Source organism: Colobus angolensis, unplaced genomic scaffold (assembly GCF_000951035.1).
Source record: "Colobus angolensis palliatus isolate OR3802 unplaced genomic scaffold, Cang.pa_1.0 Scaffold253, whole genome shotgun sequence".
In the NCBI taxonomy this organism is placed as follows: Eukaryota; Metazoa; Chordata; class Mammalia; order Primates; family Cercopithecidae; genus Colobus; species Colobus angolensis.
In genome coordinates, this window is record NW_012115744.1 from 3458575 (window position 1) to 3483949 (window position 25375).

General features: G+C 48.4%; 1 protein-coding gene across 1 annotated transcript in view; it reads right to left on the reverse strand.

Annotated features, from left to right (window-relative positions):
• Nucleotides 1-25375, reverse strand: part of TNS3 (tensin 3) — a 321347-nt gene that overhangs the window by 167197 nt on the left and 128775 nt on the right. The window contains exons 5-8 of the mRNA XM_011946796.1: nucleotides 11161-11213; nucleotides 8634-8805; nucleotides 6447-6497; nucleotides 4452-4574 (exon numbers count right to left, since the gene is read on the reverse strand). Coding sequence (XP_011802186.1) covers nucleotides 4452-4574; nucleotides 6447-6497; nucleotides 8634-8783 — 324 coding nt within the window. The 5' untranslated portion in view covers nucleotides 8784-8805; nucleotides 11161-11213. The remainder of the gene's footprint in view (nucleotides 1-4451; nucleotides 4575-6446; nucleotides 6498-8633; nucleotides 8806-11160; nucleotides 11214-25375) is intronic.

The window sequence follows — 25375 nt, forward strand, 5'->3', positions numbered from 1 at the left end:
TGGGTTCAAGTGATTCTTGTGCCTCAGCCTCCCGAGTAGCAGGGAATACAGGTGCGTGCCACCACACCCAGCTAATTTTTTTGTATTTTTAGTACAGATGGGGTTTCGTCATGTTGGCCAGGCTGGTCTCAAACTCCTGACCTCAAGTGATCTGCCTGCCTTAGCCTCCCAAAGTGCTGGGATTACAGGCGTGAGCCACTACGCCTAGCCTCAAGTATCATTTCTGACCATAGTGGCATGAAACTAGAAATCAATGACAGGAGGAATCTTGGAAAATTCACAAGTTTATGGAAATTAAACAACATAGTCCTAAATAACTATTGGGTTAAAGAAAAAAAAAATCAAAAGAGAGATTTAGAAATATCTTGGGAAAAACAAAAACTGAAACATAACACACCAAAACTTATGGGATGCAGCAAAAGCAGTTGTAAGAGGAAAGTTTATGACAATAAATGCCTATGTTAAAAGAGGAAAGAAACTCTCAAATAAAAAAACCTAACGTTAGGCTGGGCGCGGTGGCTCACGCCTGTAATCCCAGCACTTTGGAAGGCCAAGGTGGGTGGATCACGAGGTCAGGAGATCAAGACCATCCTGGCCAACATGGTGAAACCCCATCTCTATTAAAAATACCGAAATTAGCTGGGTGTGGTGGCATGTGCTTGTAATCCCAGCTACTCAGGAGGCTGAGGCAGGAGAATCGCTTGAACTAGGGAATCAGAGGTTGCAGTGAGCCGAGATCACACCACTGCACTCCAGCCTGGCGACAGAGCGAGACTCCATCTCAAAAAAACAAAAAAAACAAAAAACCTAACGTTGCACCTAAAGGAGCAAAGAACAAACTAAACCCCAAATTAGCAAAGGAAGGAAAAAACAAAGATCGGAGTAGAAACAAATAAAGGAGAGACTAGAAAAACAATAGTAAAGCTCAAGAAGACTAACGGTTGCGTTTTCTGAAGACTAACAAAATTGACAAACCTTTACCTAGACTAAGATAAAAAGAGAAAACTCAAAGAGCAGTCATCATAACTGATGCCATGTAAGACACCAAGAAACACAAAAATACTATGAACAATTATGCAGCAATAAATTGGTTAACCTGGAATAAACTCATAAATTCCTAGACACATACAACCTACCAAGACTGAATCATGAAGAAACAGAAAATCTGAACAAAACAGTAACAAGTGAGGAGACTGAATCAGTAATATAAACTTTCCCATCAAAGAAAAGCCCAGGACCTGGTTACTTAACTGATGAATTCCATCACTGAAATAAAGAGAGAACTTTGCTATGGTTTAAATATTAGCCCCTTCCAAAACTCATGTTAAAATTTAATCTCCAAGGTGTCAGTATTGAGTGGTAAGGCCTTTAAGAGAGATGACTGGGCCATGAGGAACCTTGCCTTCATGAATGGGTTAATACATCTGTGGATAAATTAACTAATGGGTTAAAGGGTTATCACAGGAGCGAGACTCGTGGCTTTCCAAGGAGAGGAAGAGAGACCTGAGCTAGCACCCTGAGCCCCCTCGCCATGTGATGCCCCGTGCAGCCTCAGGACTCAGGAGAGTCCCCAACAGCAAGAAGGCTCTCACCAGATGCAGCCCCTTGAGCTTGGACATCTCGGCCCCTATAAATATTAAGAAATAAATTCCTTTTCTTTACAAATTACCCAGTTTCAAGTATTCTGTTATAAGTAACAGAAAACAGACTAATGCAAACTCTGCCAGAAAGCTGAAGAAATGCAAACACTTTCAAACTCATTTTACAAGGCCAGCAGTACCCTGATATGAGGTCTTTCTTAATGCAATAGTAAGTATTTAAGGATTTGCAGGCTGCAAGGTCTTGTTTCAACTATTCAAACCTACCCCTGCAGTGTGGGTGGAAGCAGACATGGATGTACGTGAACAGATAAGAAGTGGCCATGTTCCACTCAAACTTTACATATGGAACTGAAGTAGAACACCTTCATATAATGTTCATGTAAATATAGCTCTTAGCTCACAGGTTGTAGAAAACACAAGAGGGCATGATAGGCTCGTGGGCTGTTATGTTTTAGTGCAAGCACCATTCTTTCGGACTTGGAACTGTTCTTAGTAAAAATCATAGAATCACTAATTGCACAATTTTCTGTGGGTATTCTTCACCATGGACTGAGAAACAAAAGGTATGGTGTGGATGAAATCTCCCAAAAGAACGACAGGCCATTTCTGGTCAATCAATAACCAGGGTGTGCAGGGGTGAGGAGGAGACTGCACACAACCACACAAACACAAGCCTCTGCATCACACAGCAGAACAGGAAGTACAGCAGGACCGACCCTCACTCTGTTCCCGCCCAGGCCGAGACAGGCCCAGCTATGCTAGAAATTCCTGGCATGTGTGGAAGGAAACGCGCATTCTGCAAAGCAGGCGGATTTCGGCACACGTCAGCGATTTCACCCCCGCAGTGATGATGATGAACTTCTGTTAACATCGATATCAGCAATTTCAAATTAAAAGAGGGCTTATCTCTCAGGGCACAATTTCTAAGCCTTTCAAAAATGGTTTACATGGCACCAGAAGAGGGCAAGCGATTAGCAAATCACTTCTGAGAAGTTTCAACATGTTCCCATGAATTCCACTAACAAGAGCTGTCCAGAAAGCCCAAAGTTGCTTAGTGAAAGGATGCATTTTAGAAAGCTCTAGGTGGTCCCCACTGGGACCCATATGTTTTAAATAATCTCATCATTTCTTTCAATTTCATTAAAAAATTGAAGTGAACAACAATTAAAATGGAATAAATGGCCAAGGGTGGCACTTTTCAAGTACAGCAACTCCAAGAGTCTTCTGACAATGCAGCTGGCAGCAGGTCTGGGTGCGCCCTAGAACCTGCACTTTCCACAGGTGCTGCTGCTCGGCCCAGGCTCATAAGTCAGGAATGCTGCTTAGAACAGCTTACTACCTGATCCCAGGCAATGATGATCCATCAGTATCAGGCTCACTGTGTCAAAATCACCACACCAAGCCTGAAAAGCATAGGTTGTTTTAATGAACAAGAATTGTATTTATTTAAAAGTCTGTCTATCTCTCTCTCTTTCTCTTTCTCTCTCTTAGTTTGTACCAAAACACAATTTGGGTGGAGGATCCATAATTTAACATAACACTTGAAAAGATCAGGTCATCATAGATAATTTGGTGGTCCTAAAGTGTGTACCTGTCCATTTAGGGGGAAAATATGATCAAGGTAGATGTGAGGAAAGAGACAACACCAGAGAGAAGCAAATAACATCTGTGTTCCCCTGATGGAAGTTTTCTGCACATCAAGTGGTCATCAAATGCCTTACAGCTGTAAACATCATCCACAAGCTGGCCTACCTAGTGACTTTGCAGGAAAGATACAATGAGAGTCTAATATAACTCAAAGGGAAGCTTCTTTCAACTAAATTCCATAATACAATGGATTTCTGTCCAGTTTTTTGGTGTGAAAGAGTCCGGAAGAAAAAAAAAAAGAAAACACACACATCTGTCTTGAACCGTCAACACTTCCTAGACATTTTGATGGTCCTAAGAATGCTTTGTCAAACACACAAAATAGGGAGCTGCCCATTAACGAACAGTTACCCCAGCCCACTGGCTACATCCTTTCCCAGAGAATTCCTCCCTGACTCAAGGTGTGACTGGGATAAGAACTTTTCACTAATAGTAAGTTTCTGGCAGGAGGGTTAAGCTTCACACACTTACCCCTTAGTAAGTTTGCTTTCAGTCCAACCCCTTTCAACACCAATCACATTTGAGGAGCAGTACAAAGCAGCTAAGAAAACTGGGAATTAAGACGAAAGATCCCAGAAGGTGGGAGGAGGAAGCATGGAAGGAACCTGAGGCAGCCAGGAGGAGGAGTGCCAGTCAGTTATGCACCCAGGCTGCTGGCGCCCACCAAGCCTGCCGGGGCTGACACACAGACAGTCCTGGCCACTCTGTGAAGATGCACAGGCCATGTCTGCACTGCAATGGCTCCACTTGGAAAGGACGACATGTTTACTGCAAAGGCATCATACCGTCATCTAGTCCATCAACTGATTACCATAACTCAGACGGCATGAAAAGTTTGACACAGTCCATCTGAAAAGGGCATAGCTCTTTTAAAAAGGAGGGCTTTCCATGAAAAATAAAATTCAATAAAAATGAAACAATTTACTCTCATAACCGTGGTCAATTTGGGGTCAACAGTTTCAAATGTCCAGCTACACATTCAGGGACCATAATCCTATAAATTCTAAAGCCGAACTTGGGGAGGTGTGATCACTCTGTTTCCTTCTTTAAGAGCAAGTAGGAAAACCTAAAAACAAACCCATAAGGAGCACATCACACCAGCTCAAAGCGGAAATGTGCTCAGATGCAGCACTGGTCTCCATCTCAACTCCAAGGGCTGAAGCCCAGCCAGACCCCCCAAATGTGAGAGGTGGGCACGCTCACCCTGCAGTGAATGACGACCACATGCTGGGGGTCGCTGTTCAGCCAAGACTCCTGCGCCTTGCATATGGTACACATCTTATCCAGGGGCGGTGCGTGGAGTTCTGGCCAGCCCACATCCATGATCTGGAACAAGAGAGGGGAGCTTCCTCAGTTTCCATTTCCTGAAACCTTCTGACGCCATCTCACAATGACTTCTTTCATCATCGATATATTTCATTTGGGAGTAAAGAGCATGCTAGGTGACCCTTTTCTAAAACTCAGTGAGCATGAGGACCCGCTTCCTTCACTGGGAAGAAAAAATAAAGCATTATACTGCCCATGCGATGCCGCTTCTTCCAGGGGCTCATCTGCTCTTCCGCAGGTGGGGTGACGACTCTAGAAAGGTCTTTGAGTTGCTGATGGTGCAGGTTGTGTGAAGAGGGCCGCAGTCCAGGGAGATCTCAAACAGGAGTCCTAGGCCCAAGCTGCTGCCAAAATCTCCCACTGGGGTTAAAATTCCAGTTTGGAGACAGCAGTCAGCCATCTCCTACACACTGTGCAGACAACACCTCAGAGACAATCTCCTGGAAAGGCAGGACTTAAGGAGGAAGCACCTTCAAAACCCTGATTAAGTTTGGTGCTTGGACAAAGAAAATCACCACCATGCTAAGGACACAGAGACTCTGCAGAAATGCAGCTCTGAGCCTCCTGAGGCTCACACAAGTCCACAGTGGCCCACAGTGGCCACACGGGGGAGTTGTTTTTCCTTTGATTTCCTTTTGTCAGTAGGGCGAGGACAAGGAACTCTATCTTATGACAAAAGTCATCTTAAGTGTAAAAAACATCATAGTGTAAAATTGTCGGAAATTTCAGAAAACTGCCAGGAAGTAGGAAAAGTCACTATTCCTGCCACCACTCAAAGATAACCACTACAACGTTTTCATGAATCCCTTAGTCTCTTTTCTATGTACATTTAGCATAATTGAGATACTATTATACATAAATGCTATACTATTATTAACTAGTATTAAAATAGGCAACTTATCATGTTTCTGCTTTGTTACTTTAATGGCTGCAAAATATTTCAACATATAGAATATACATAGATATATGTACCATAACTTATGTTGACTCAGTCTTAAAATTCTCCCAAAGTTTGCTATTGAAAATGATCATGGAGGGTGATGGGCAAGGGGGAGGAGAGTATCAGGACAAATACCTAAAGCATGCGGGGCTTAAAACCTAGATGACAGGTTGATAGATGCAGCAAACCACCATGGCACATGTATATCTATGTAACAAACCTGCACGTTCTGCACATGTATCCCAGAACTTAAATTAAAAAAAAATTAAAAAATTAAAAAAAAAACACCAACGAAAATTATCATGAAAGGAGTGGATTACTAGTACTGTAAAGAGATACTAGAAGAAGAGATCACCATGCTGATGGAAATGTTTTGTTTCTTGTTTGTGGTGGCTGAACAAATCTATACATATGATGCAGTTTAGATTTTTTCTATACATATCTTTGTTATAGATTTGTTCCATGCATATATATATATGCAGTATATATGAAAGATTCCAGGATGTGGGAGGAGGAAGCATCATGTGTGCAGATTTGTTCTATACATATATATGTAGTATTTATCATCTATACACATGATGCTGAGAAACACGCATGTATGCAAAACCAGGGAAATGTGAGTGAGGTCCATGGACTATACCAATGCCAACTTCCTAACCTAGATATTTTACTACTAGTGTTGTAAGATTCTCCCAATGGAAAGACTGGGTGAGGAGTACAGGAGATCTCTGTATTATTTCACAACTTCCTATGAATCTCTAACTATTTCAAACTGAAAAAAAAAAGTAATAATTAAAAAAATTGATATGAACAATTCCTAATACTCCTTATCAAGTCACATTCCACAAAGACTAGTAGCAAATCATTTTTGCACAAAATAAGCATTGTTCATATTTTACAAAATGCAGAATATAAAGGGATGAACTCCATACCTTTGGGTTAAGCTTCGTAAGGTCATATCTCTTTTCTGAAAGGTTTAATACCTACAAAGGAGAGAAAAAAATGCCTTGTATAAAACAGATTTTAATATTTTAAAAATTTCATACTTTAATTTTTATTTAATTTTAATACTTCAATTTTTAAAAAAATACCTAAAATCTTCACACTCAAGAATCAGGGGGAAAAAATGGTTTTAGACAAATCCTTGACGTCAGAGACGAAAGGAGAAAACACACTGCATTTTTACATGATGTTTCCCTTCCAGGTACCGAGGATCAGAAAAGATTGAAAAGTATAAACGTGTGTGATCACAGAATAAAAATCAAATAAAATAAATAAGATAAGGATGGCATACAGAACCCTTGCACATAAAGTCTATATTCTACTTCGTTAACTAGTATTAAACCAGGCAATCTACCGTGTTACTATTGTTTTTTATTCTCATGGCTACAAAATATCCCAACATACAGGAGATATATATATACACACACACACATATGTATAAAATATATAATATAAAATATATATACACATATATCTATAAAATAACTTCCATGGTCTTGCTCCTGGCAACACAAACCGACCCAATAGAGGGGTAGCACATGGTGGGGAAGGCCGTCCCTCCTCTATGGCCTGGTGGCCCCAGGCCTGGAAAGGGCCGAGTTCATGCCCAGCCAAGAGCCACGGCCTAAGTTCACTGAAAAATCACAGCCATTTGTGGAACCTTGCTAAATACTCAAGTAGAACAAAACGAAAAATAATAATAATAATAATGTTCCAGCAGCAAGGAGCCTTAAAAATTAACTAAACGTCCCTCTCACTTCGGAGTCAGAGATGTGAGGAAAGTGGAGGGTGGGGGCTTGTTCAGGTCACCCAGCAAGCCCTGTTTATGACAAGGTGGGGCGCTGCTTTGAGACCCACAGTTCATTTCTAACCCTGCACAAGAAAGGGATCCCTGCCATAGCCATTTTGCACAGGGAGCTCTAGCCCTGATAAGGCCCCACAGACAGGTGCTGGCCAGGACTCCAGGCCCTCTGCATGGTCTCTTTGGGGAAGGTGGACTGGGGAAAAGGGGAAGGATGGCCAGAGAGGGGACTCGGGATGCACTGATGAGCCCGGGAGTGGCTTCCAAAGGAAGGAGCTGTGGTCCTGCAGAGCACACCACCTCCGTGATGAAGGAGGAAGCCCTGGGGAGGAGAGGGCCCTTGGTGAGAGGCACCACCATCAGACGGGGCTTGGCCATCACTTCCTATCCACTGCCAGGTCACAGACAAGATGGGATCCAAGGGGAGAAAGAGGCAGGAGACTGAGTGAATCAAGGATTGGGGAGGGGTCAGGACACAGGAAGCACCTGGGCCAGGGCTGCTCTGGCATCAGACGGAGGCCACATCCTACTCTGCCACTTGGGTCCACCTCTCCCAGCCACTGGTGCCCTAGTCATTGGAGCAGAACAACAAGGGAGACAATGACCGTCCTGTAGGCTTGCCGGGCAGATTAGCTTTACCACAGATAAGGAGGCCTCCTTACTAGAGATAAGAAGGCAAGTAGAGAAAGGGCTCCAGGGATCTGGCATTCAATCCCATTAGTGACCATTGACAGCAGAAGGAAGTCAGCCTCCACTTGGGCTAGCAACCACGGGAACAGAAAACAAGGGGCCAATCAGAGGGTGAGAGATGGTGAGAGACTGTTCTGCATTATTCCTCAGATGTGGGCTCCACCATCAACTTGACATGTGTGTTTTGAAAATCAAGCTGTCTCCTTGTCTCCAGGGCAGCCCCTGGTTTCTTGGGTGCCCACCCAATTTGTCTTCCTAATTTCTGGCTCAGGAGGAGAGTCACAAGTTTGTCTTTTGATGCAGCGTGGGAGTGCAGGGGTGGCTGGCCAGGGAAATGTCCCAAGGCACTGAGGAGCCAGCCTCACTGATAAGTGCGGGACAAGGCAACAGCCATCCCTGCGTTCAGCAGTCGTGTGTCCCTGAAAGCTACCTACAGAGACACATAAGGCTCCTCCCCAGGCGTGGCAGCAGAGAGACAGAGGACGAGGGCGCCATGAACTGCTGTGTAAGCCCAGGCCCTTGAGCTTCTCCGTCATGTGTAAACCAGTGTTCTGTGGGTGCCCGTCCCCACACAGTGCCTGCTGCAGAGCCTGCCCAAAGGCTCCTGGAGCCGCCCACCACTCACCAGGTAGTTGTCCCCATGCTTGGACTTGAGCATGCGTGTGACCTCCTGAAGGTTGTGCAGGTAGGACTCCTCGGAGCAGCCAGCAGGGAAGGACACGGCGATGATGCGCTCCGTGATGTAGGTGAGGTCCAGCCCGTGGCCCCCCTCCATGATGGGGCTCAGGATGACCGGCCTGTGAGACAGCAGTGGGCAGGTCAGAAACAGGGTAAGGAGGTGACAGACATTCATCCTCCAGGAAAAAGGTGAGGACGACGGACACTCATCCCCCGGGTGTTCACACCAGCACCTGGGCGGCCAGCTACGGGAATTTACAGTGTGCACAGCCTCTGCGCTGTGTTCCCATAACGGTGGGTGGTGTGGGGAGGGGCACAAGATCCAATTTTCCTAGCAGGGCATGACTGGGTACTGCAAGCTACAAGCAGGGAATGCACAGAGAGAAAGCAACTCAGAGCAGTGACACATGGGCTCAGATGCAAAAGCACGAAGGCGGGAAGGACTTTTTGTGGTTTCACTGGGAGCAGGAACAGAGTCCCAGGCGGGACTCCCGGAAAGGGAGCCTCAACCCCACTCCGAGGTGTCAAGATAAGCACGAGGGAGCACAGGGAGGGGGCTGGGAGGAAGCAGGGATGGTGAGAGCAGAAGCCAAACATCAGCAAGCAGCTCCTCTTGTCTGTATGCAGCATCCTGGGACAGATGCGGCCAAGGATGAGGCTGGTGAGGTGGCCAGCTATGGTCATGGGGGACCCTGAAGGCCCAAGAAGGAGGCAAGACCTCAAGTGGAGAGGGGACGAGCTGGGGAGGAATTCAGCAGCTGCGTAATCAAAGCGGCCTTTCATCTACTGAGCAGCAGCTCAGCAGACTCCTATCAGACAGCTAAGAGCTCCATGCGGCCCTGCTGGGACCCCACCCAGCTAACCACAGACCAGGTGGATGCAGGGTAGAATGTGGGGCTGGCCACCCAACCAGGTGCCCAGGTGGCCAGGGCAGACCCCCAAGTGTGAGATGAAGACTGTGGAGGAGGGAAGAGGGAAGAGGGAAAAGGGCAGAAATGGTCATGTCATGGCCAGCAGGCTGAGGACTTGGGCAGGACTGGCAGTGTGGGAGCCAGGCACCCAATGTGACTGGAGACAAGGGCCTTCCACGGACCAGAGCTTCTCCACCAGCCCTGTGGGCCCCAAGGAGACCTGAGCCCCTCCCCAGGAGGGCTCCTAACATTAGGGTTGAGGGTGGTATCCAGGAGGAGGTGCAAAAGGATCCAGGGAGAGGGGACGGGGTTGAACCCAATCAGTGCCCATATGAGGTGAAGCCAGAGGCACGGGCACACAGGACGTGTGCTTGAGTCCCTCCAAAGTGCTGCCACCAGCTCTGGGGTTTTCATTTTTACTACTCCTATGTGTTTCTCTCTTTTTTAAAATTTTGGAAAAATTCAAAATCATGTAAGATGGTTTTGCAAACCTCCACGTATTCATCACTTAACTTCAAAATCACCAACACACAGCTAACCTTTGTCCATCAATACCTCCAGCAATCTCCTCCACTACTTTGATTGCTTTAAAGCAATCCCAGATATTATGTGATTTTGTTTATAAATCTCACAGTATTGATTTCTAACAGATAAGGGCACTTTTTGATTAAAATGTCTGCAATGCCATTATCATACCTCAAAAAGAAATAATAACATCAAACACCCAATACCATACATTTATTTTTATTTTTTTCAAGACAGAGTCTCGCTCTGTCGCCAGGCTGGAGTGCAGTGACACAATCTCGGCTTACTGCAATCTCTGCCTCCTGGGTTAAAGCAATTCTCCTGCCTCAGCCTCCCGAGTAGCTGGAATCACAGGCGCACACCACCACACCAAGCTAATTTTTGTATTTTCAGTAGATGGGGTTTCACTACGTTGGCCAGGATGGTCTTAATCTCCTGACCTTGTGGTCTGCCCGCCTCAGCCTCCCAAAGTGCTGGGATTACAAGCGTGAGCCACCCCCGCCCCGGCCCGTACATTTATTTTTTAAGGTTGATTTGTTCAAATCAGCATCCAAACAATTCCCAAGGATTTTGTTTTCTCTACCTTATTTATCAGACATGGATTTAATTCCAATTCAAATGTTTTTGAACACTGTTAGAACAGAAATAAAGCGCCTCCTGCGGTCACGAGGATCCACAGTGAGTGCCCCTCCAGAAGATGCTGGCTCAGGGCCCCCATCATCTGCTCTAAAGAGGCTCTTGCCAGCACATCCTGGAATCTCCCCCAAAAGTGACACTTCCACAATCAGGCCTCAGCAGTGCAATTATTTATTCAAAGACAACCACAGGTGTTTCTACCAGCTGGGCTTCTGACCCTGACATAGCATTTAGAAAACGGATAGAAAGCCTGGCCTGTATCACCTTTGATTGGCAATCTTTACAACCAAAACAGAAATTATGATTTCTACAGAATAAAATGATGCCATGCCCAAGTTTCCTCTGTGGAGAGCTGACCTATGGCCAGACACACAAGAATGCATGACCCACACAGACACTCACCCCAGAGGTTTATCAGGGCACAGAGAACTGGACAGCGTGGAACTCCCTGGAGCCTGCAAATAACAAAACAAGGATCATTTTGAAGTTTCCTTTCTTGCCAGTCTACATGGCACAGACACCACTGAGAGGGAACAATGACAGCTGTCCCACAGTTTAATCATCAACAGCAAGTCAATCATAACTACTGGCCCACCTTATCACCTCGGAAGGGTCTACACCATGGTGAGCTGCAGCACACAACATGGTGTAGACGCAATGCCACTAACCAGCATCAGGATGGGCTTCCACAGAAGCCAGCGAGGCCACCCTCCAGTCAAGGCAAGGTAGGCATCTCTCAGCCTGCAAACAGTGCCCTGCCCTCCAATACGGGAGGTGCCTGATGACACCAGCACCGTGACTATCATGGTTGCTATTATTTACTTGAAAGAACCAATTAATGAGTGACTTTCAGGAATTCTCAGTCATACTTACTCTTTTTTAAAGAGCCTATTCAACAGGGATAAAAGACTCAGGTTATAATTACTTTATAGTTATATAACCCTTCCTTGTGTGTCAGGGTTATTATATACTACGGTGACAGAGATTTACGACTTCGGGAAAAATGCCCAGCAACTGTATGAGTAAGAAGGCTCTCCAATATTTCAGAAGTGAAGAAATTGGGGCTCAAAGAGGGAAGCGATCTCGTCAGATGGCAGAGGTGGGTGGGGACACCAAGACACCCCCTACAGGGCTCCCTCGAAAGTTCTTTCTGCCCCAAGCCAGGTAATGCGGCACACAGGAGCCCAGAGACCCCGAGGTGGGGGGACACAGAGCCTCTGGCACTCCTCCTGCTCCCCGATCAACGTAGGCCCACAGACACCACCATCAGAGGCATCAGCACCCCCAGTTACACCTGGGATCCCACTCAGGCAGGTGCAGCTCACCTGGACTCCTTTGGCAAGAAATGAACAGAAAACAAATTCTATGGATATTTCGGAGACCAACAATACAGATGTTTTCCTGAAATCATACCAGTGCAAAGCCTAGCGCCAATCCCAAAATCACAGAGATCATCACCTCAGCCTCCCAAAACAGGGGCAGGATCTAGGGGCGTGCTCTTCAGTTCTACACCAAGGTGCCGGCGAGCTCGGCCCTGGGTCCACCTCCTCTTTGTTTCTCCTGGGCAAGCCCCTTGGCCACTCCACTTATTTGTTTCCTGCCTTTTGAAGTGAGAACAGTAACAGACAGCGCCACTCTCACAGAGCTGTCCAGGGATTCACTGAGGGAATTCTGTCAATGGCTTGGAACCCAGCCGGGCACCGGATGGCCACTGCCCGTGCTGGACAGACCTGGTCAAGTGAAGTCCCGTGGTCTCCAGACCCCACCCACCCCTGACTTCTGAGCTGCACCGCCTGCTCATCCCCTGTGCCTACAAAGCTGCAGGAGGCTCCAAACATGTTCCTATGATCTTCTCAAAGCCCTAACCTAACGCCTTTCATAGCTCAGACTAGACAGCTACAAAACCGGAGACTATTCTTTTGCCTAGAAGAGCACCAAAAATAAAAATTTTGAAAACATTTTTTAAAGTTTTGGTGAAATATAAATGGATGCAAGATTTCAGAGGACAACTTATCAGTGTGTATAAAAAGTATTTAGAATAAGGCCAGGCACAATGGCTTACACCTGTAATCCCAGCACTTTGGGAGGCCATGGCGGGCGGATCACTTGAGGCCAGGAGTTCAAGACCACCCTGGTCAACATGATGAAACCACATCTCTACTAAATATATAAAAATTAGCCAACGTAGTGGCATGCATCTGTAATCCTAGCTACTTGGGAGGCTGAGGCACAAGAGTCACTTGAACCCGGGAAGTGGAGGTTGCAGGGAGCCAAGATCGTGCCACCACACTCCAGCCTGGGCAACAGAGCAAGACCCTGGCCCAAACAAATAAACAAACAAACAAAAAAATATTTAGAATACAATCTCAGAGGCAAACTGAATGCACTAAAATGAAGTCTCCGAAAAGGTAAGGAAATGATACATCAAAAACCCGTTTAGGTTAATTCATACAATCTGTACATGTAAGACTCAAATTCAAGCAGCACAGATGCAATCCTAATAGAACCAATCCCATCATGGGGAAACTCAGCTTAACCAGGGTCCCATCTACTTCAAAAAAGTATTTAATAAGCCAACATCTCAGGGGAGAACAGCAAGGAGTTTGACCGACCATGGTCCTGGGTTTTACATGAACCCACTAGGATCTGACTATATGTGTCCCACATCTTGACTCCCATCGCAATGCCATGCTGGAGTACACTGGCCCAGTTCCTATGAGTGGGTTGCCACTTCAGACCCTCTGTCATTCATTTTACCATGAAACACTAGCAGGCAACTTAACAGTATAAACAGCATTATGATAACTCATTGGCAAAACTATTTAACTCTCATATTGCACATCATTCCAAGATGACAACCATACAAATACGTAACTGCTCACTGCTGGCACCAATGTGATGGGGTAGGAGTGTCACTGTCCCTCAGGTGGGGCCCTGACAGCAGGAGGGAAGGAGACAGGGGTCCCGGAAGGCATGAGGACTCTGCCATCCCTGACGGAACCCAGGGCCCATTTCCTCAGCTGCAGAGTGAGAAGGGCAGGTCAGACAGAGCCACAGGATCTTCTCAATCCAATAATCTCTGAATCCAATTCAGCATTATACGCCTTGATACAGTAACTCCAATGTTCAAACCCCGAAACCATACAAATTGCAACCACTGCCAAAAAAACAAACCAAAAAAAAACCCTTTTAAGTCAATAGTTACATAATTTCTAAGGTCAAGGCCAATGGAGGACTGTAATCTGTGCTGTCACCACAGGGAGGCCCCAGCACCTGAGATGGTGAAAAGTCAGAAAGAGTGTTGAATTGCACAAAGTTGCTTACGTCAAGTGTTCGGAAACACAGGGTTCCTGTAAAGTGCCCCAGCATCGCCCAGAGACACTCCTTCCTTAACCTCTGCATTGGGAAGAGGGGCAGGAAGGAGGAACTCAGCCCGCCCCCAACGTACCCAATTTACTATGTAAGTCTACATCCACTTAAGATCAAGGCGAGACCCAGCATAATCTCAGGGCCACCCTCCAAGAACATAGAGAGCTCAACACCCACTCACATCCCCAGCCCCAGACCCGCATCTGTCCACCTCATGCTTCCAGTCCAGATGTGCAAAGCCAGGCCTGGCCACCTCCAAGGCATGTGGTGCTCAGCAGCTTCCATAGCACAACCCTGAAAAAGCATTGCATGGAGCCCAGCAGAAACCCCAGTAAGCAGGTATCACCATCCCCATGTTAAATGTTACAGGTTGGTAACATAGGGATGGTGATGAGGAAACGAGGATTTGGTGGGCAGATGTGTTGGAATCCCACAGTTAAGCTGCAGTAGCACCTTCTGACGCCAAAAGTGTGCACTTCTTCCATCTCCTGGCTTTCGGGTGGTCCACGCCCTCTCCTGCACAGGCTGCCCCTGAATCACATGAACGTCAGTGAGGATAAAAGACTCTTGCTTGGGGGAGCTGTTCTAGCCCTGTGCCAAAAAGGAGAGAGAAGCTATGGCCCTTCCATCACTTCCAAGCCAGCGTCTGAGATCTGATGTGCACTAAAATCCCCTTGAATCGTGCAGGGGTTAAATCTGGAACCAAGCAGAGGACATGCCTATGACAGGTCCCCCTGACACACTGGGCTAGAACCCCCTCAGCTGCCTTGGCTTGGACTAAAATGAGAACCAAGCCCCATACTGAACTGGAACTGCTGCCAAGAGATTCCGAAATATTGTGCTTGTCAACAGGAGACTCAGGGATACGATGTCCCTACGAGTCTTTATCTGAAAGTAAAGAATATACCTACACTTGGGTTGCACAAATCTAAACCCTGCATGTGCACCATAATGCATTTCATGACTGAAGGATAACTGAGAAGCTAACTTGCTATAGGTTTATTAAACCTGGCTCTTGAGGAACCGGAAATCCTAACCTCATACGAGGTTTAGAAAACTCTCTCTACTTGTAGGCACTAGTCCTGCCAATCTGTGTTGCACACTCACTCTCTCTAGGTGTTTTGAAAAGAGAACTGCCCGCCCACGTCCTCAGAAGCCTTCCTGTGCTTTCCTTGTGGACCCATCGCCAATGGCGATCAAATCTAAGCCCTTCGTGATTAGAGTTCCCATGAGATAGAAACACAAGTTTCTTCTTTTGTTCTCTTGTTTTCCAGGGTGAAAAAACCCAGGCAGCAAAGCCTACCACCCAGCCTCTACCCAGCCCATGCCTCCCTCACCTGTGCCCCTGTTGGCATGCACTTATCACAGCCTTCAACACCCAAATAAGAGAAAGGGAAAAGGGAGGCCCAGGTAGAATCTGTGGTTAAGGTTAAACCTACAAAAGGTAAGCCTGCAAAGACTGCCCTGTTCCAGGCTGCTTTTTTTTTTTTTTTGAGTCAAGCTCTCACTGTCGCCCAGGCTGGAGTGCAGTGGCATGATCACGGATGACTGCAGCCTCTCAGTGACCTCTCAGGCTCAGATGATCCTCCCACCTCATCCTCTCAAGTAGCTGGGACTACATGCATGTGCCACCAAATATGGCTAATTTTTATTTTTATTTTTGTAGAGATGGGGGTCTCACCATGTTGTCCAGGCTGGTCTGACGCTCAAGCAATCCACTGGCCTCGGTCTCCCAGAGTGCTGGGATCACAGGCGTGTGCTTCTGTGCCCGGCCAGACAGCTCTATAGAAGCCGTTGCCTTCTACAGGTCCTGGAGCTCATCCTGGCCACGTGACAAACTGCCCCCGTGGGCTCAATGAGGTCACGAACCTCCCTTTCTCTTATGGTAAAATGACAGCTGTGGATCAAACACTTGGAGACCATCTCAGCCCTGGACTCCCTGAGTCAGTGAGTGAAAAGTAAGGCGAGGCATTCCTCCAATAAAGAATTAGATGCACTGTCTGGAGAGTCACTCTGGTACCAAATATGTTTGTTTGTTCGTTTGGAGATGGAGTCTTGCTCTGTTGCCCAGGACAGAGCACTTCCTAGTGTGTCACATGCAGTGGGTGAGAGCAGACTAAGCGGAAGGAAGGCAAAAAACATCTCTTTTGGGAGAAAGTAGCCTAGCCTTATGGCAAAGCACATAGGCTCCACATCAGGCACTCTGGGTCCAAATTCAGGGTCCACAGTTTGGCACCTGCAGCCTTGGGAAAGGTCCTCCACTCGCCTTGGCCTCATCTTCCTCCTCTTTCCAGGACTGTGCACTCATGTCCTGACCTCACCTTAGAGTTAGCAATCCACGCATGGCACACTAGGGCAAACCTGCTTTTCACAGTGGCCCTATGGCACATGGTCCCACAGTGACCCTACAGCTCTCAGTCCCTCTGTGCCCTCCTGCAGGGCTCTATCCTGCAGTGCGTTATCCTAGCACACTCTAGGCTTCACCCTAAAGACCCCACCCTAAAGCCTCATCCCATCCCACAGCGCCCCACCCCGCCATGTGCCATTTGCCAAGACCAGCGGACAGCTCTAGAACATGTGGTGATGCTCGCTCTAGTACCTCTATGAGAACCATGCTTTCCACTATGACCTGCGGCTTCTTGCTCAGGAGGGCAGGCCTGATCAGAAGGAAGACCTGAGCTTTAAAGAGTCTTTCTGCACGTCTGGGAGAAGACCCAAGGAAAAGCCAAGCACATCCACCTAACGAATGCAGAGAGGACAGCAGGAGGCCCGGGCCCTGGCAGAAGGAGGGGAGGCCATGGACCGCTGGGACTGAAAGGGCCACTGGAGATTCCCCAAGGTCAATGCCAAAGCACATTTCCAGAGTAGCCATCCCTAGAGCTGCTCCATTGGCTGCCACATCAACACTACGGCCACCACCTAGGCAGGAGAAAGCACACCCACCAGAACAGCCAGCAGCCTCCCCTGCACTCACCCATGTGGGCATGCAGAGGGGGAGCACAGGGAAGAGGGAAGAGTGAAGGACACAGGCCCCATTCCCTCTGCAACAAAACTTCCTGGAAGTCCATGACGTCCCAGGGAGACATGGGATCCTCCTTAGGTGGGGTGGGATCTCAGCTGGTTTGATGTTCTTCTCCACAGGTGAAGATCTGGGACCCTCCATGTGACAGGCCAGTTAATTTCTAGACAAGCTTGTAATCTTCTAAACAAGAGCCCAGCTCTGGTGGGAATTTGATTCTCTTTTTTTTTTTTTTTTGAAACAGAGTCTCACTCTGCCACCCAGGCTGGAGTGGAGTGGCACGATTTCAGCTCACTGCAACCTCCGCCTCCTGGGTTCAAGCGATTCTCCTGCTTCAGTCTCCCAAGTAGCTAGGATTGTAAGCGCCCACCATCACACTTGGCTAATTTTTGTATTTTTGGTAGAGACGGGATTTCACCATGTTGGCCAGGCTGCTCTCAAACTCCTGACCCCAGGCGATCCGCCCACCTTGGCATCCAATGCTGGGATCACAGGCGTGAGCCACCGTGCCCAGCCAGAATTTGGTTCTTTTTTTAACCTATGTCCTTTGCCGGCTTGTTTGAACAAATCAAAAGTTTCCAAAACCTGGATCGGGCACGGTGGCTCACGCCTGTAATCCCAGCACTTTGGGAGGCCGAGGTGGGTGGATCAAGAGGTCAGGAGATTGATACCATGGTGAAACCCCGTCTCTACTAAAAACACAAAAAAATTAGCCTGGTGTGGTGGCAGTCACCTGTAGTCCCAGCTACTCGGGAGGCTGAGGCAGGAGAATGGCGTGAACCCAGGAGGCGGAGCTTGCAGTGAGCCAAGATCATGCCACTGCACTCCAGCCTGGGCAACAGAGCGAGATTCCAGCTCAAAAAAAAAAAAAAAAGTGTCCAAAACCTCACAGTATAGTAATGAAATCTGGCATCAGGCAGACCTGGGTGTGAGTCCCACCACCTGCCAGCTTCAGAATCTTTGGCTAGGGCACTCATGAGCCTCAGTGGGCCCATTTGTGGAATGGGACAATGCTGTCTCCCTTGTGAGGCTGTTCATAGAATAAAGACAAAAATGTCCAACGCCTGCCTAAGACTAACAAGCCAGCCTTGCTCACTGCAGATTGTCCCTGAGCCTTGCACTGCATGTTGCCAATGCGTCCAGTTAAACTGTACAGAATCTCCATTGCCCAGGGAAGTCACTGCTCAACATTCAATACTGTGTGCCTGGCATGGGTGCGTATCCTGCAGGTGGAAGGCAGTCTGAAGAGTGGAGCTCAGCTGCAGCAAACCAAGACTATATCGTGTAATTAATGCTAGTGCGGCATTTCAAATGGAGCATCCTTCACTGACGTCTCATTGCCATGGGGTGAAAGGCAGATGCTCAGCCTGCTCCTCAGAGCCCTGGGTGAGCCAGTCCCTGCCTCCTCGTGTGCCTCCCTCACTCCCTGTCCCTACCTTATCCGCTCTGCTTCCTCTTGCCCCAGGGTCTCTGCACCTACCACACACAGATTAGAATGCTCCTCATTCATGTATCCCAGTTTTACCTGGTTAACTCCTGTGATTTCTCAAGCACTTGGCTCAGATGGCAACTTCCCAGCAAAGCAGAATCTGATCTCCCTACCCAACCTGAGTCGGGATGCCATTAGTATGTTCCTTTCCACTTTGGTCTCCTTTTTTTTTTTTTTTTATTTTGAGACAGGGTCTCACTCTGTTGCCCAGGCTGGAGTGCAGTGGGGTGATCTTGGCTCACTGCAACCTCCGCCTCCTGGGTTCAAGTGATTCTCCTGCCTCAGCCTCTAGTAGCTGGGATTACAGGCGCCAGCTATTTTTAGTAGAGAGAGGGTTTCATCATGTTGGCCAGGCTGGTCTTGAACTCCTGACCTCAGGTGATCCGCCCGCCTCGGCCTCCCAAAGTGTTGGGATTACAGGTGTGAGCCACCACGCCCAGCCCTGGTCTACTTTACTGTGCTGACCACAGCCGCAAGAAAACAACTAACTGTGAATTCTCGTCTGAGCTCTACAGCCCCCTTCCATGTGGATCCAGCAGAGACGCTGGCAGTCCAGCTCCCAGAGCTATCTCTAGGCTCTCAGGCCGCACCCTGCACACAGCAGCCCCCTAGCACAGCAGTCTGCAGAATGAAGAAAGGAAGAAATGAACCACTAACCCCAAAGTGGCTACGGAGTCATCTGGCCATCTGAAGAGGCATGAGGATGCTGTTGTTAGATTTTAGTAACAGATAGCTAGTTAGCTTTAGTTTTGGATTAACAAAAATAAATGTACCCATCGACTTTAACAGGCTTATCTAAAAGAAGAGTAGGATGAAAAGCAGTGACATCTGCTCCTTCCCAAGGCTATAACACGGAATAAATGTGGCCTATTTAGGAAGGCAGTGCCCACAGAATAGCAAAGTGGTTAAGTATATCAGCTTGAGAGCTCGGTAAAGGCTAACAGAGTGGGTTGGATACACATGTCTATAAACTATGGATTTTTCTCACCCACTGAGCTGAACTCAGTATCCTGTGCCTACTCAAGTACTGAAAATGGTAATACACATTCTTTAAGTGCTTTCTCATGTAATTCCCCAAGACTACCCTTTAAGAAGCCGTCCCCTTAGCATCTCTGCCTCCCTAAGACCAAGACCCTGGAGCAGAGGTGACCATCCCTCTTCCCAGGGGGGCTCTGACCACTGGCAGAAAGCAGGTCTCCACTCTCTGCCAGGCCTCTAGCTACAGTCCAGGCTGGCCAAAGAAGCAGTGACTAGCACTGACCCTTGCTCATGCTTAACCGGGGCAATATGGTGGCAGGGCAGTGCCAGGATCCTTGAGCCAGGGTAGATTAAACATGGCACCCCGCTCCCTGCCTCTCCTTGTCCTCACTGGCTTTTGGTGAAGAGGAAAGAAAAGAAGCCCTTGGCAGGGCATGGTGGCTCACACCTGTAATCCCAGCACTTTGGGAGGCCAAGGCAGGGGATCACAAGGTCAAGAGCTCAAGACGAGCCTGGCTAACATGGTGAAACCCTGTCTCTACCAAAAATACAAAAATTAGCCGGGTGTCATGGCAGATGCCTGTAATCCCAGCTAGTTGGGAGACTGAGGCAGGAGGATTGTTTGAACCCAGGAGGTGGAGGTTGCAGTGAGCTGAGATCGTGCCACTGCACTCCAGCCTGAGACTTTGTCTGAAAAAAGAAAACAGTAAAAGAAGCCCTTTTATGAATGTCATGTTAGGAATCCCAGCAAGAACTGAGCCTGCAGTGAGAATATCAGCTCCCCTGGGTATCCCCAGGACCTGGGCACTGCTCCTAGCAGACTGATCAGCCCTGAAAACTAGCACTGTAAACAGCTTTGTAAAAAGAAACAAAAAGCCAGGCACAGTGGCTCACGTCTGTAATCCCAGCACTTTGGGAGGTGGCGGCAGGTGGATCACTTGAGGCCAGAAGTTTGAGACCAACCTGGCCAACATGGAGAAACCCTGTCTCTACTAAAAATACAAAAAATTAGCCAGGCATGGTGGTGCGCACCTGTAGTCCCAGTTACTCGGGAGGCTGAGGCAGGAAAATCGCTCCAATCCGAGAGGTGGAGATTGCAGTGAGCTCAAATGGTGCCACTGCACTCCAGCCTGGGCAATAGAGTGAGACTCTGTCTCAAATAAATAAATCAAAAGAAACAAAAGCCATGGACAAATCCGCAAGGAAGCAGGACTACACAGGGCTTGGTCACGAGAGACCAGATCACAGCTGCCGGGCTATGTACGGGGTGGAGACAATTAAACAGGTTGGGGTGAGACACCACTGCATATTCTGTTTTTGTTTCTCCAGGCAAATGGAGAAAAGCAACAACCTGAGCAACATTCAGTTGGCAAATTTCAAGGCATTTATTTGCTCATCCTTCATTGATTCCTCCACCACCCAGCACATACGAGTTGGGGGTTCAGCACACACTCTTTGGAATACTAATGCCTGGGTAGGCAGCCAGCTCCACTGCTCGAGTAAACCGTCTCATCTTGGGAATTTACTTGCCCTCTGTGTGACTCAGTTTCCTCATCTAGAAAAGGGAGATAGAAACAGCATTCTTGGAATGATTAAATAAGGAAACATATACATAGGGCTTAGAACTGTGCCTGGCCACTAGTAAGTGCCAAGGAAATATTAGCTACTTATTCCATCATCTTATTTCTGTGTCAGACCTGTGTGAGGCCCTGGAAATGCACTTTATCCACAAGTTATTGGGATCCCCCTTAGATCACAAAACTAGCTGTGACCACAATGCCCAGTTGACAGTAGGAGAAACAAGGCTCAGAGAGGGCAGGTGGTTTTCCCAAAGCCACACCGCTAATAAGACATTTTTTCCCTTCCAGAACAAGAATGCCAGAAACCAATTAATTATCAGGATTGCCCAATTTGATTTTCTGCTTAATGTTTGTGAACATAAGCAGCAATCATTAGGAACTGCCAGAGAAAATACACGCCATGGAGGCTGGGAAACTAAAATAAAGTCATCTTGTCATTTTGCCTTCATGTTCAACTATGAGAAACAACAGACTAAGATTATATCTCTATTTATTTGTAACTAAATAGTCACAGGATCCTGCCTCCCTGGCCAGGAGCTCAGGCTGGTTTGGAACCATATGGAAAGAGGCAGCTCAGGAAGACTGGCAGCAGGGAGAGGTAAGCAATGGTCAGGGAGGACACAGAGATGTGAGCATTTCCAAAGAAGTCGGAAGCTCCCCTTTGCTCTTCTCACAAATAAATTTCCCAAGAAGGGGCAGGTGGGGCGGATGCTTCTCAGGGCAGAAGGTCCCACCGAACATCTGCAGCATTGAGGTGAGAGGGGGAAAATGACTTGGAAATGCCCCTTCACTGCAAAGTAGCCAGCACCGGAGGCCACAGAGGAGGGCAGCCAGGGACAAAGTGCCCAGTGCCAGCCTGGCTGAGAGGCGGCACATGGGGAGTTGGGAACTTACTTTGCTGGGCCTGGGCAGAGGCCACCGGCCAGGGCTGCTTTTCCCTTCCAGAAACAGCTCCTCCTACGTTTTGCTCCTTCCCCTGCTTTAGTCAAGCACACCCCTCTTCACAGTAATGTCTCAGCAGCTCTGGGCATAAAGGAGGCAGCTGGAACAGCCCACCAGGTGGGAGAGCCTGGTAGTCCCCAGGACCACAGCCAGGAGCAGCGGGCAGGTGTGCCCGGTCCCACAGTGAGCACGCAGGCACGGAGCTCACAGGGCAATGTCTGCCTGGGGCTGAGGGCCAGCTTGCCAAGGGCCTGCAAGACAGGAACAACAGCGCTCGCGGGGAGAGCCCTCTGACCAGGAAGCTGAGTGGCTGTGCCTTCCTGGGAACCAGCCACTAAGGAGAACCGCCTCTAGGAGTTAGACATGGGGGACACAAAAGTGGCTTCTCAAAAGTTCCCCCAGGGAAAACAAAATCTACTTTGAGTTGCTGGGAGGGTAGGTTACTCACCTCTGTATCCCAGATAACAGATGCCTGATGCCCACTGGCCTTCCTCCCTCCCTCTTTCCTTCCTCTCCCCCACCCCCATTCTCTCCTTTACCACTTCCTTCCTTAGTTTTTGCTCCACTTCATTCCAAATAGAATTTGAGACGACTCATCGAATGAATTCAACATAATTAAATAAAGTTTTTTAAATAAAAACCAAACCAAGAAACAACACAAAAACAGGGTTAAAGACAGAGTGGCCGGGCCAGAGAGAAGGAAAGGTATGCAGTGAAACCTCAGCTATGGGAATGAGGCCCCAGACAGGTTCTGAGTTACAAAACAGGAGATGGAGGCTGGATACACGGCAGATCTTAGTGACACAGGGACTTCAAAGGCCCCCGGAACTGCCTGAGGTGGGTTTAATTCCTCGCTTAGCACTCAGAGCTGAGAGGAAGGGCGGCCAGCCCGGGCCACATCGTGTCCTCAGCTGTTAGATTCACCCAGGCAGCTGTTTAAACTGATCTCACTGATCTCATGACTACACGGTCAGTCACGTCCCTTTAACTGACAGGGAGATTTGTGTGTGCTTTTTTGTAATATCTTACGTGCACGTACATTCTTTTATTTTTATCAGCTATTTCATAATGAAAATATCTCTTCACATAGAAAAGTGGACCAAGGGAGGCGAGGTGGGGAGGGCCTCGCTGGGCCCCCTGCATAACCGTATCAGTGGGCAGGGTGTTCTGGGGGCCCCCGTTCCACTGGAAACCACGTGGTGTCTCCTTCCAGGCTGAACACAAAGTAGGGGGCCCAGTTTATAACTAGCCAGCGGTGTACTGCTCAGACCAGGCTCAGCTCCACAGGGCGGCCTGAGCTTCCTGCCACCTGCCCACCATTTGGCAGGGGCAGACACAGCAGTGACGGCAAGGGGTCAAAATAGGACCACCTGTCCCTTTACTGGCCACAGTCATCAGACCCGGAGACACTAAACAGGACTTTAACTCCTCTGAGCATTGGTTTCCAACTCCGTGAAACGAGCTGACAATACCACCAGTCTCCCAGGATCTCTGTGGGGACTAAGAAGATGCCGCAAGGCACCAAGACCAAGCCAGCAGCACTCGTCATCAGCCCTCGGGGAGAGAGGAGGTTGCATGCTTGTTTCCAGTCCAACGCCCCGCATTTTACAATGGAGGAAAGGCCATGGGGAGAGGCTGCTCTGGGGGGCAACAGCTGGGCAGGGTGTGGCGCCCTGAGGACAGACCTGTTTATTCCTTACTTCACGGTGACAGAAAACAGGCCAAGCCCTAGAGAGCCAGCTCTCCCAAAGCACCCCAATGGGAGTGCCTTCAACCGCAGGCAGCGGACAGCCAGGCAGAGCCAGGCAGGAGGCTCCCATCCGTAGGTGAGCAAGTCAGCAAGGGCGGCCTGGGAAGGAAATGCCTTCTCTAGAAGGTGACACATCGTTAAGGAGCCCGTGTTAACAGCCATCTCAGGAGTCTGAAAGTGCTCTGCGGCAGGTGGGAGGGGTTATGTATGCTGGGTTCACTCTGAAGTGTGCCCTGCAGCACTGCGTTCTGTCCTGTTAGGTGTCCCACACAAACTCACACAGATCCCCCTGCAGACAGCCTGGAGACCAGCCCCTCAGGGCACAGCACAGGCATTCCACGGACCGTCCCACCAAACCCCTAGCATACAGACACCTGGTCCTGTCCACATGGGATGTCGCGGGTGCTGAGGGGGGCAAGACCCACAGATGCTGGCCACCATGGGCCACAGAGATAGGTCCCTGGCCCTGCAACCAGCTGGTTCCATACCATAGCTCAATGTTTGCAAGGCTGAGGGAAGGGCCTAATTCACCCACCCCAGCCTGGCCCGCTCTGATGGGCAAAGGGGCTGCCCAGAGAATGCTGAGAGGATCACCCCAACTAAGGCCAGAACCATACCGGCCCCCAGAAGGGCACAGGAGGGCTTTTGCTTTAGAATGAAGAGCTAATGAATTGCACTGACACTAACAGAGCAGCCTTAACCTGGAGCTTAGCCTGCAATAATCAGATTCACATGGATAACCCAAGAAAAAACAAGCAGAGGGGGCTCTGAGCAGCCCTGCTTCCCTTTCATATCCACGAATGCAAACAAGTATTTGCAGGAGGGCTAGTCCATTTCAGGCACTGCAGGGAGAACACAAGTGTGACAGAGGGGAAAGACCAGGACGGACTGAAAACTGAATGGATGAGAATCCTATCCTGGAGGTGCCAGATAAGTACACATTTAAGACCCCACAAAGGAGAGAGAAGGCAGTGCCAGAGGTGGCAGTGATGGGCACCTGGGAGAAAAAGAGCTCATCTCCAGCTCTAGAAACCCCAGCCACTTTGTGGATCCATCGGGGCAGCTCTTGGGATAGGCCACAATGGCTGGAAAGTATCTGATACGAAGTGGGCGCCTGTGGCAGAGGTGGGGTAGAAGAAGCAAATTCCTCCAGGGGACAGAATCTGGGCAGAGAAATGGCGGCACACTGTGTGTGGTGGGTGGGGCAGCCAGGAGTCACACACGCTATGCTCACAGGATGCATGAGAAAGAGGCTCAAGCCAGGGCTCATGGAGCCCAAATGCCAGGTGATGAATTCATGACTATGAAAGGTGTCCTTCAGAAGTTTCTGCATAGGGGAGTGACACAATCCCAATTGTTTTTAACAAGGTTTAGTGGTAGTAGCAGCAGCAAGATTAATGTAAGGGGAACTGGGCAGTGAACGAGATAGGTGGAAATGTCAGGCCCAAGAGCAGACAGCTGTTGATCTGGACCTCATCTGTTAGTGGCAT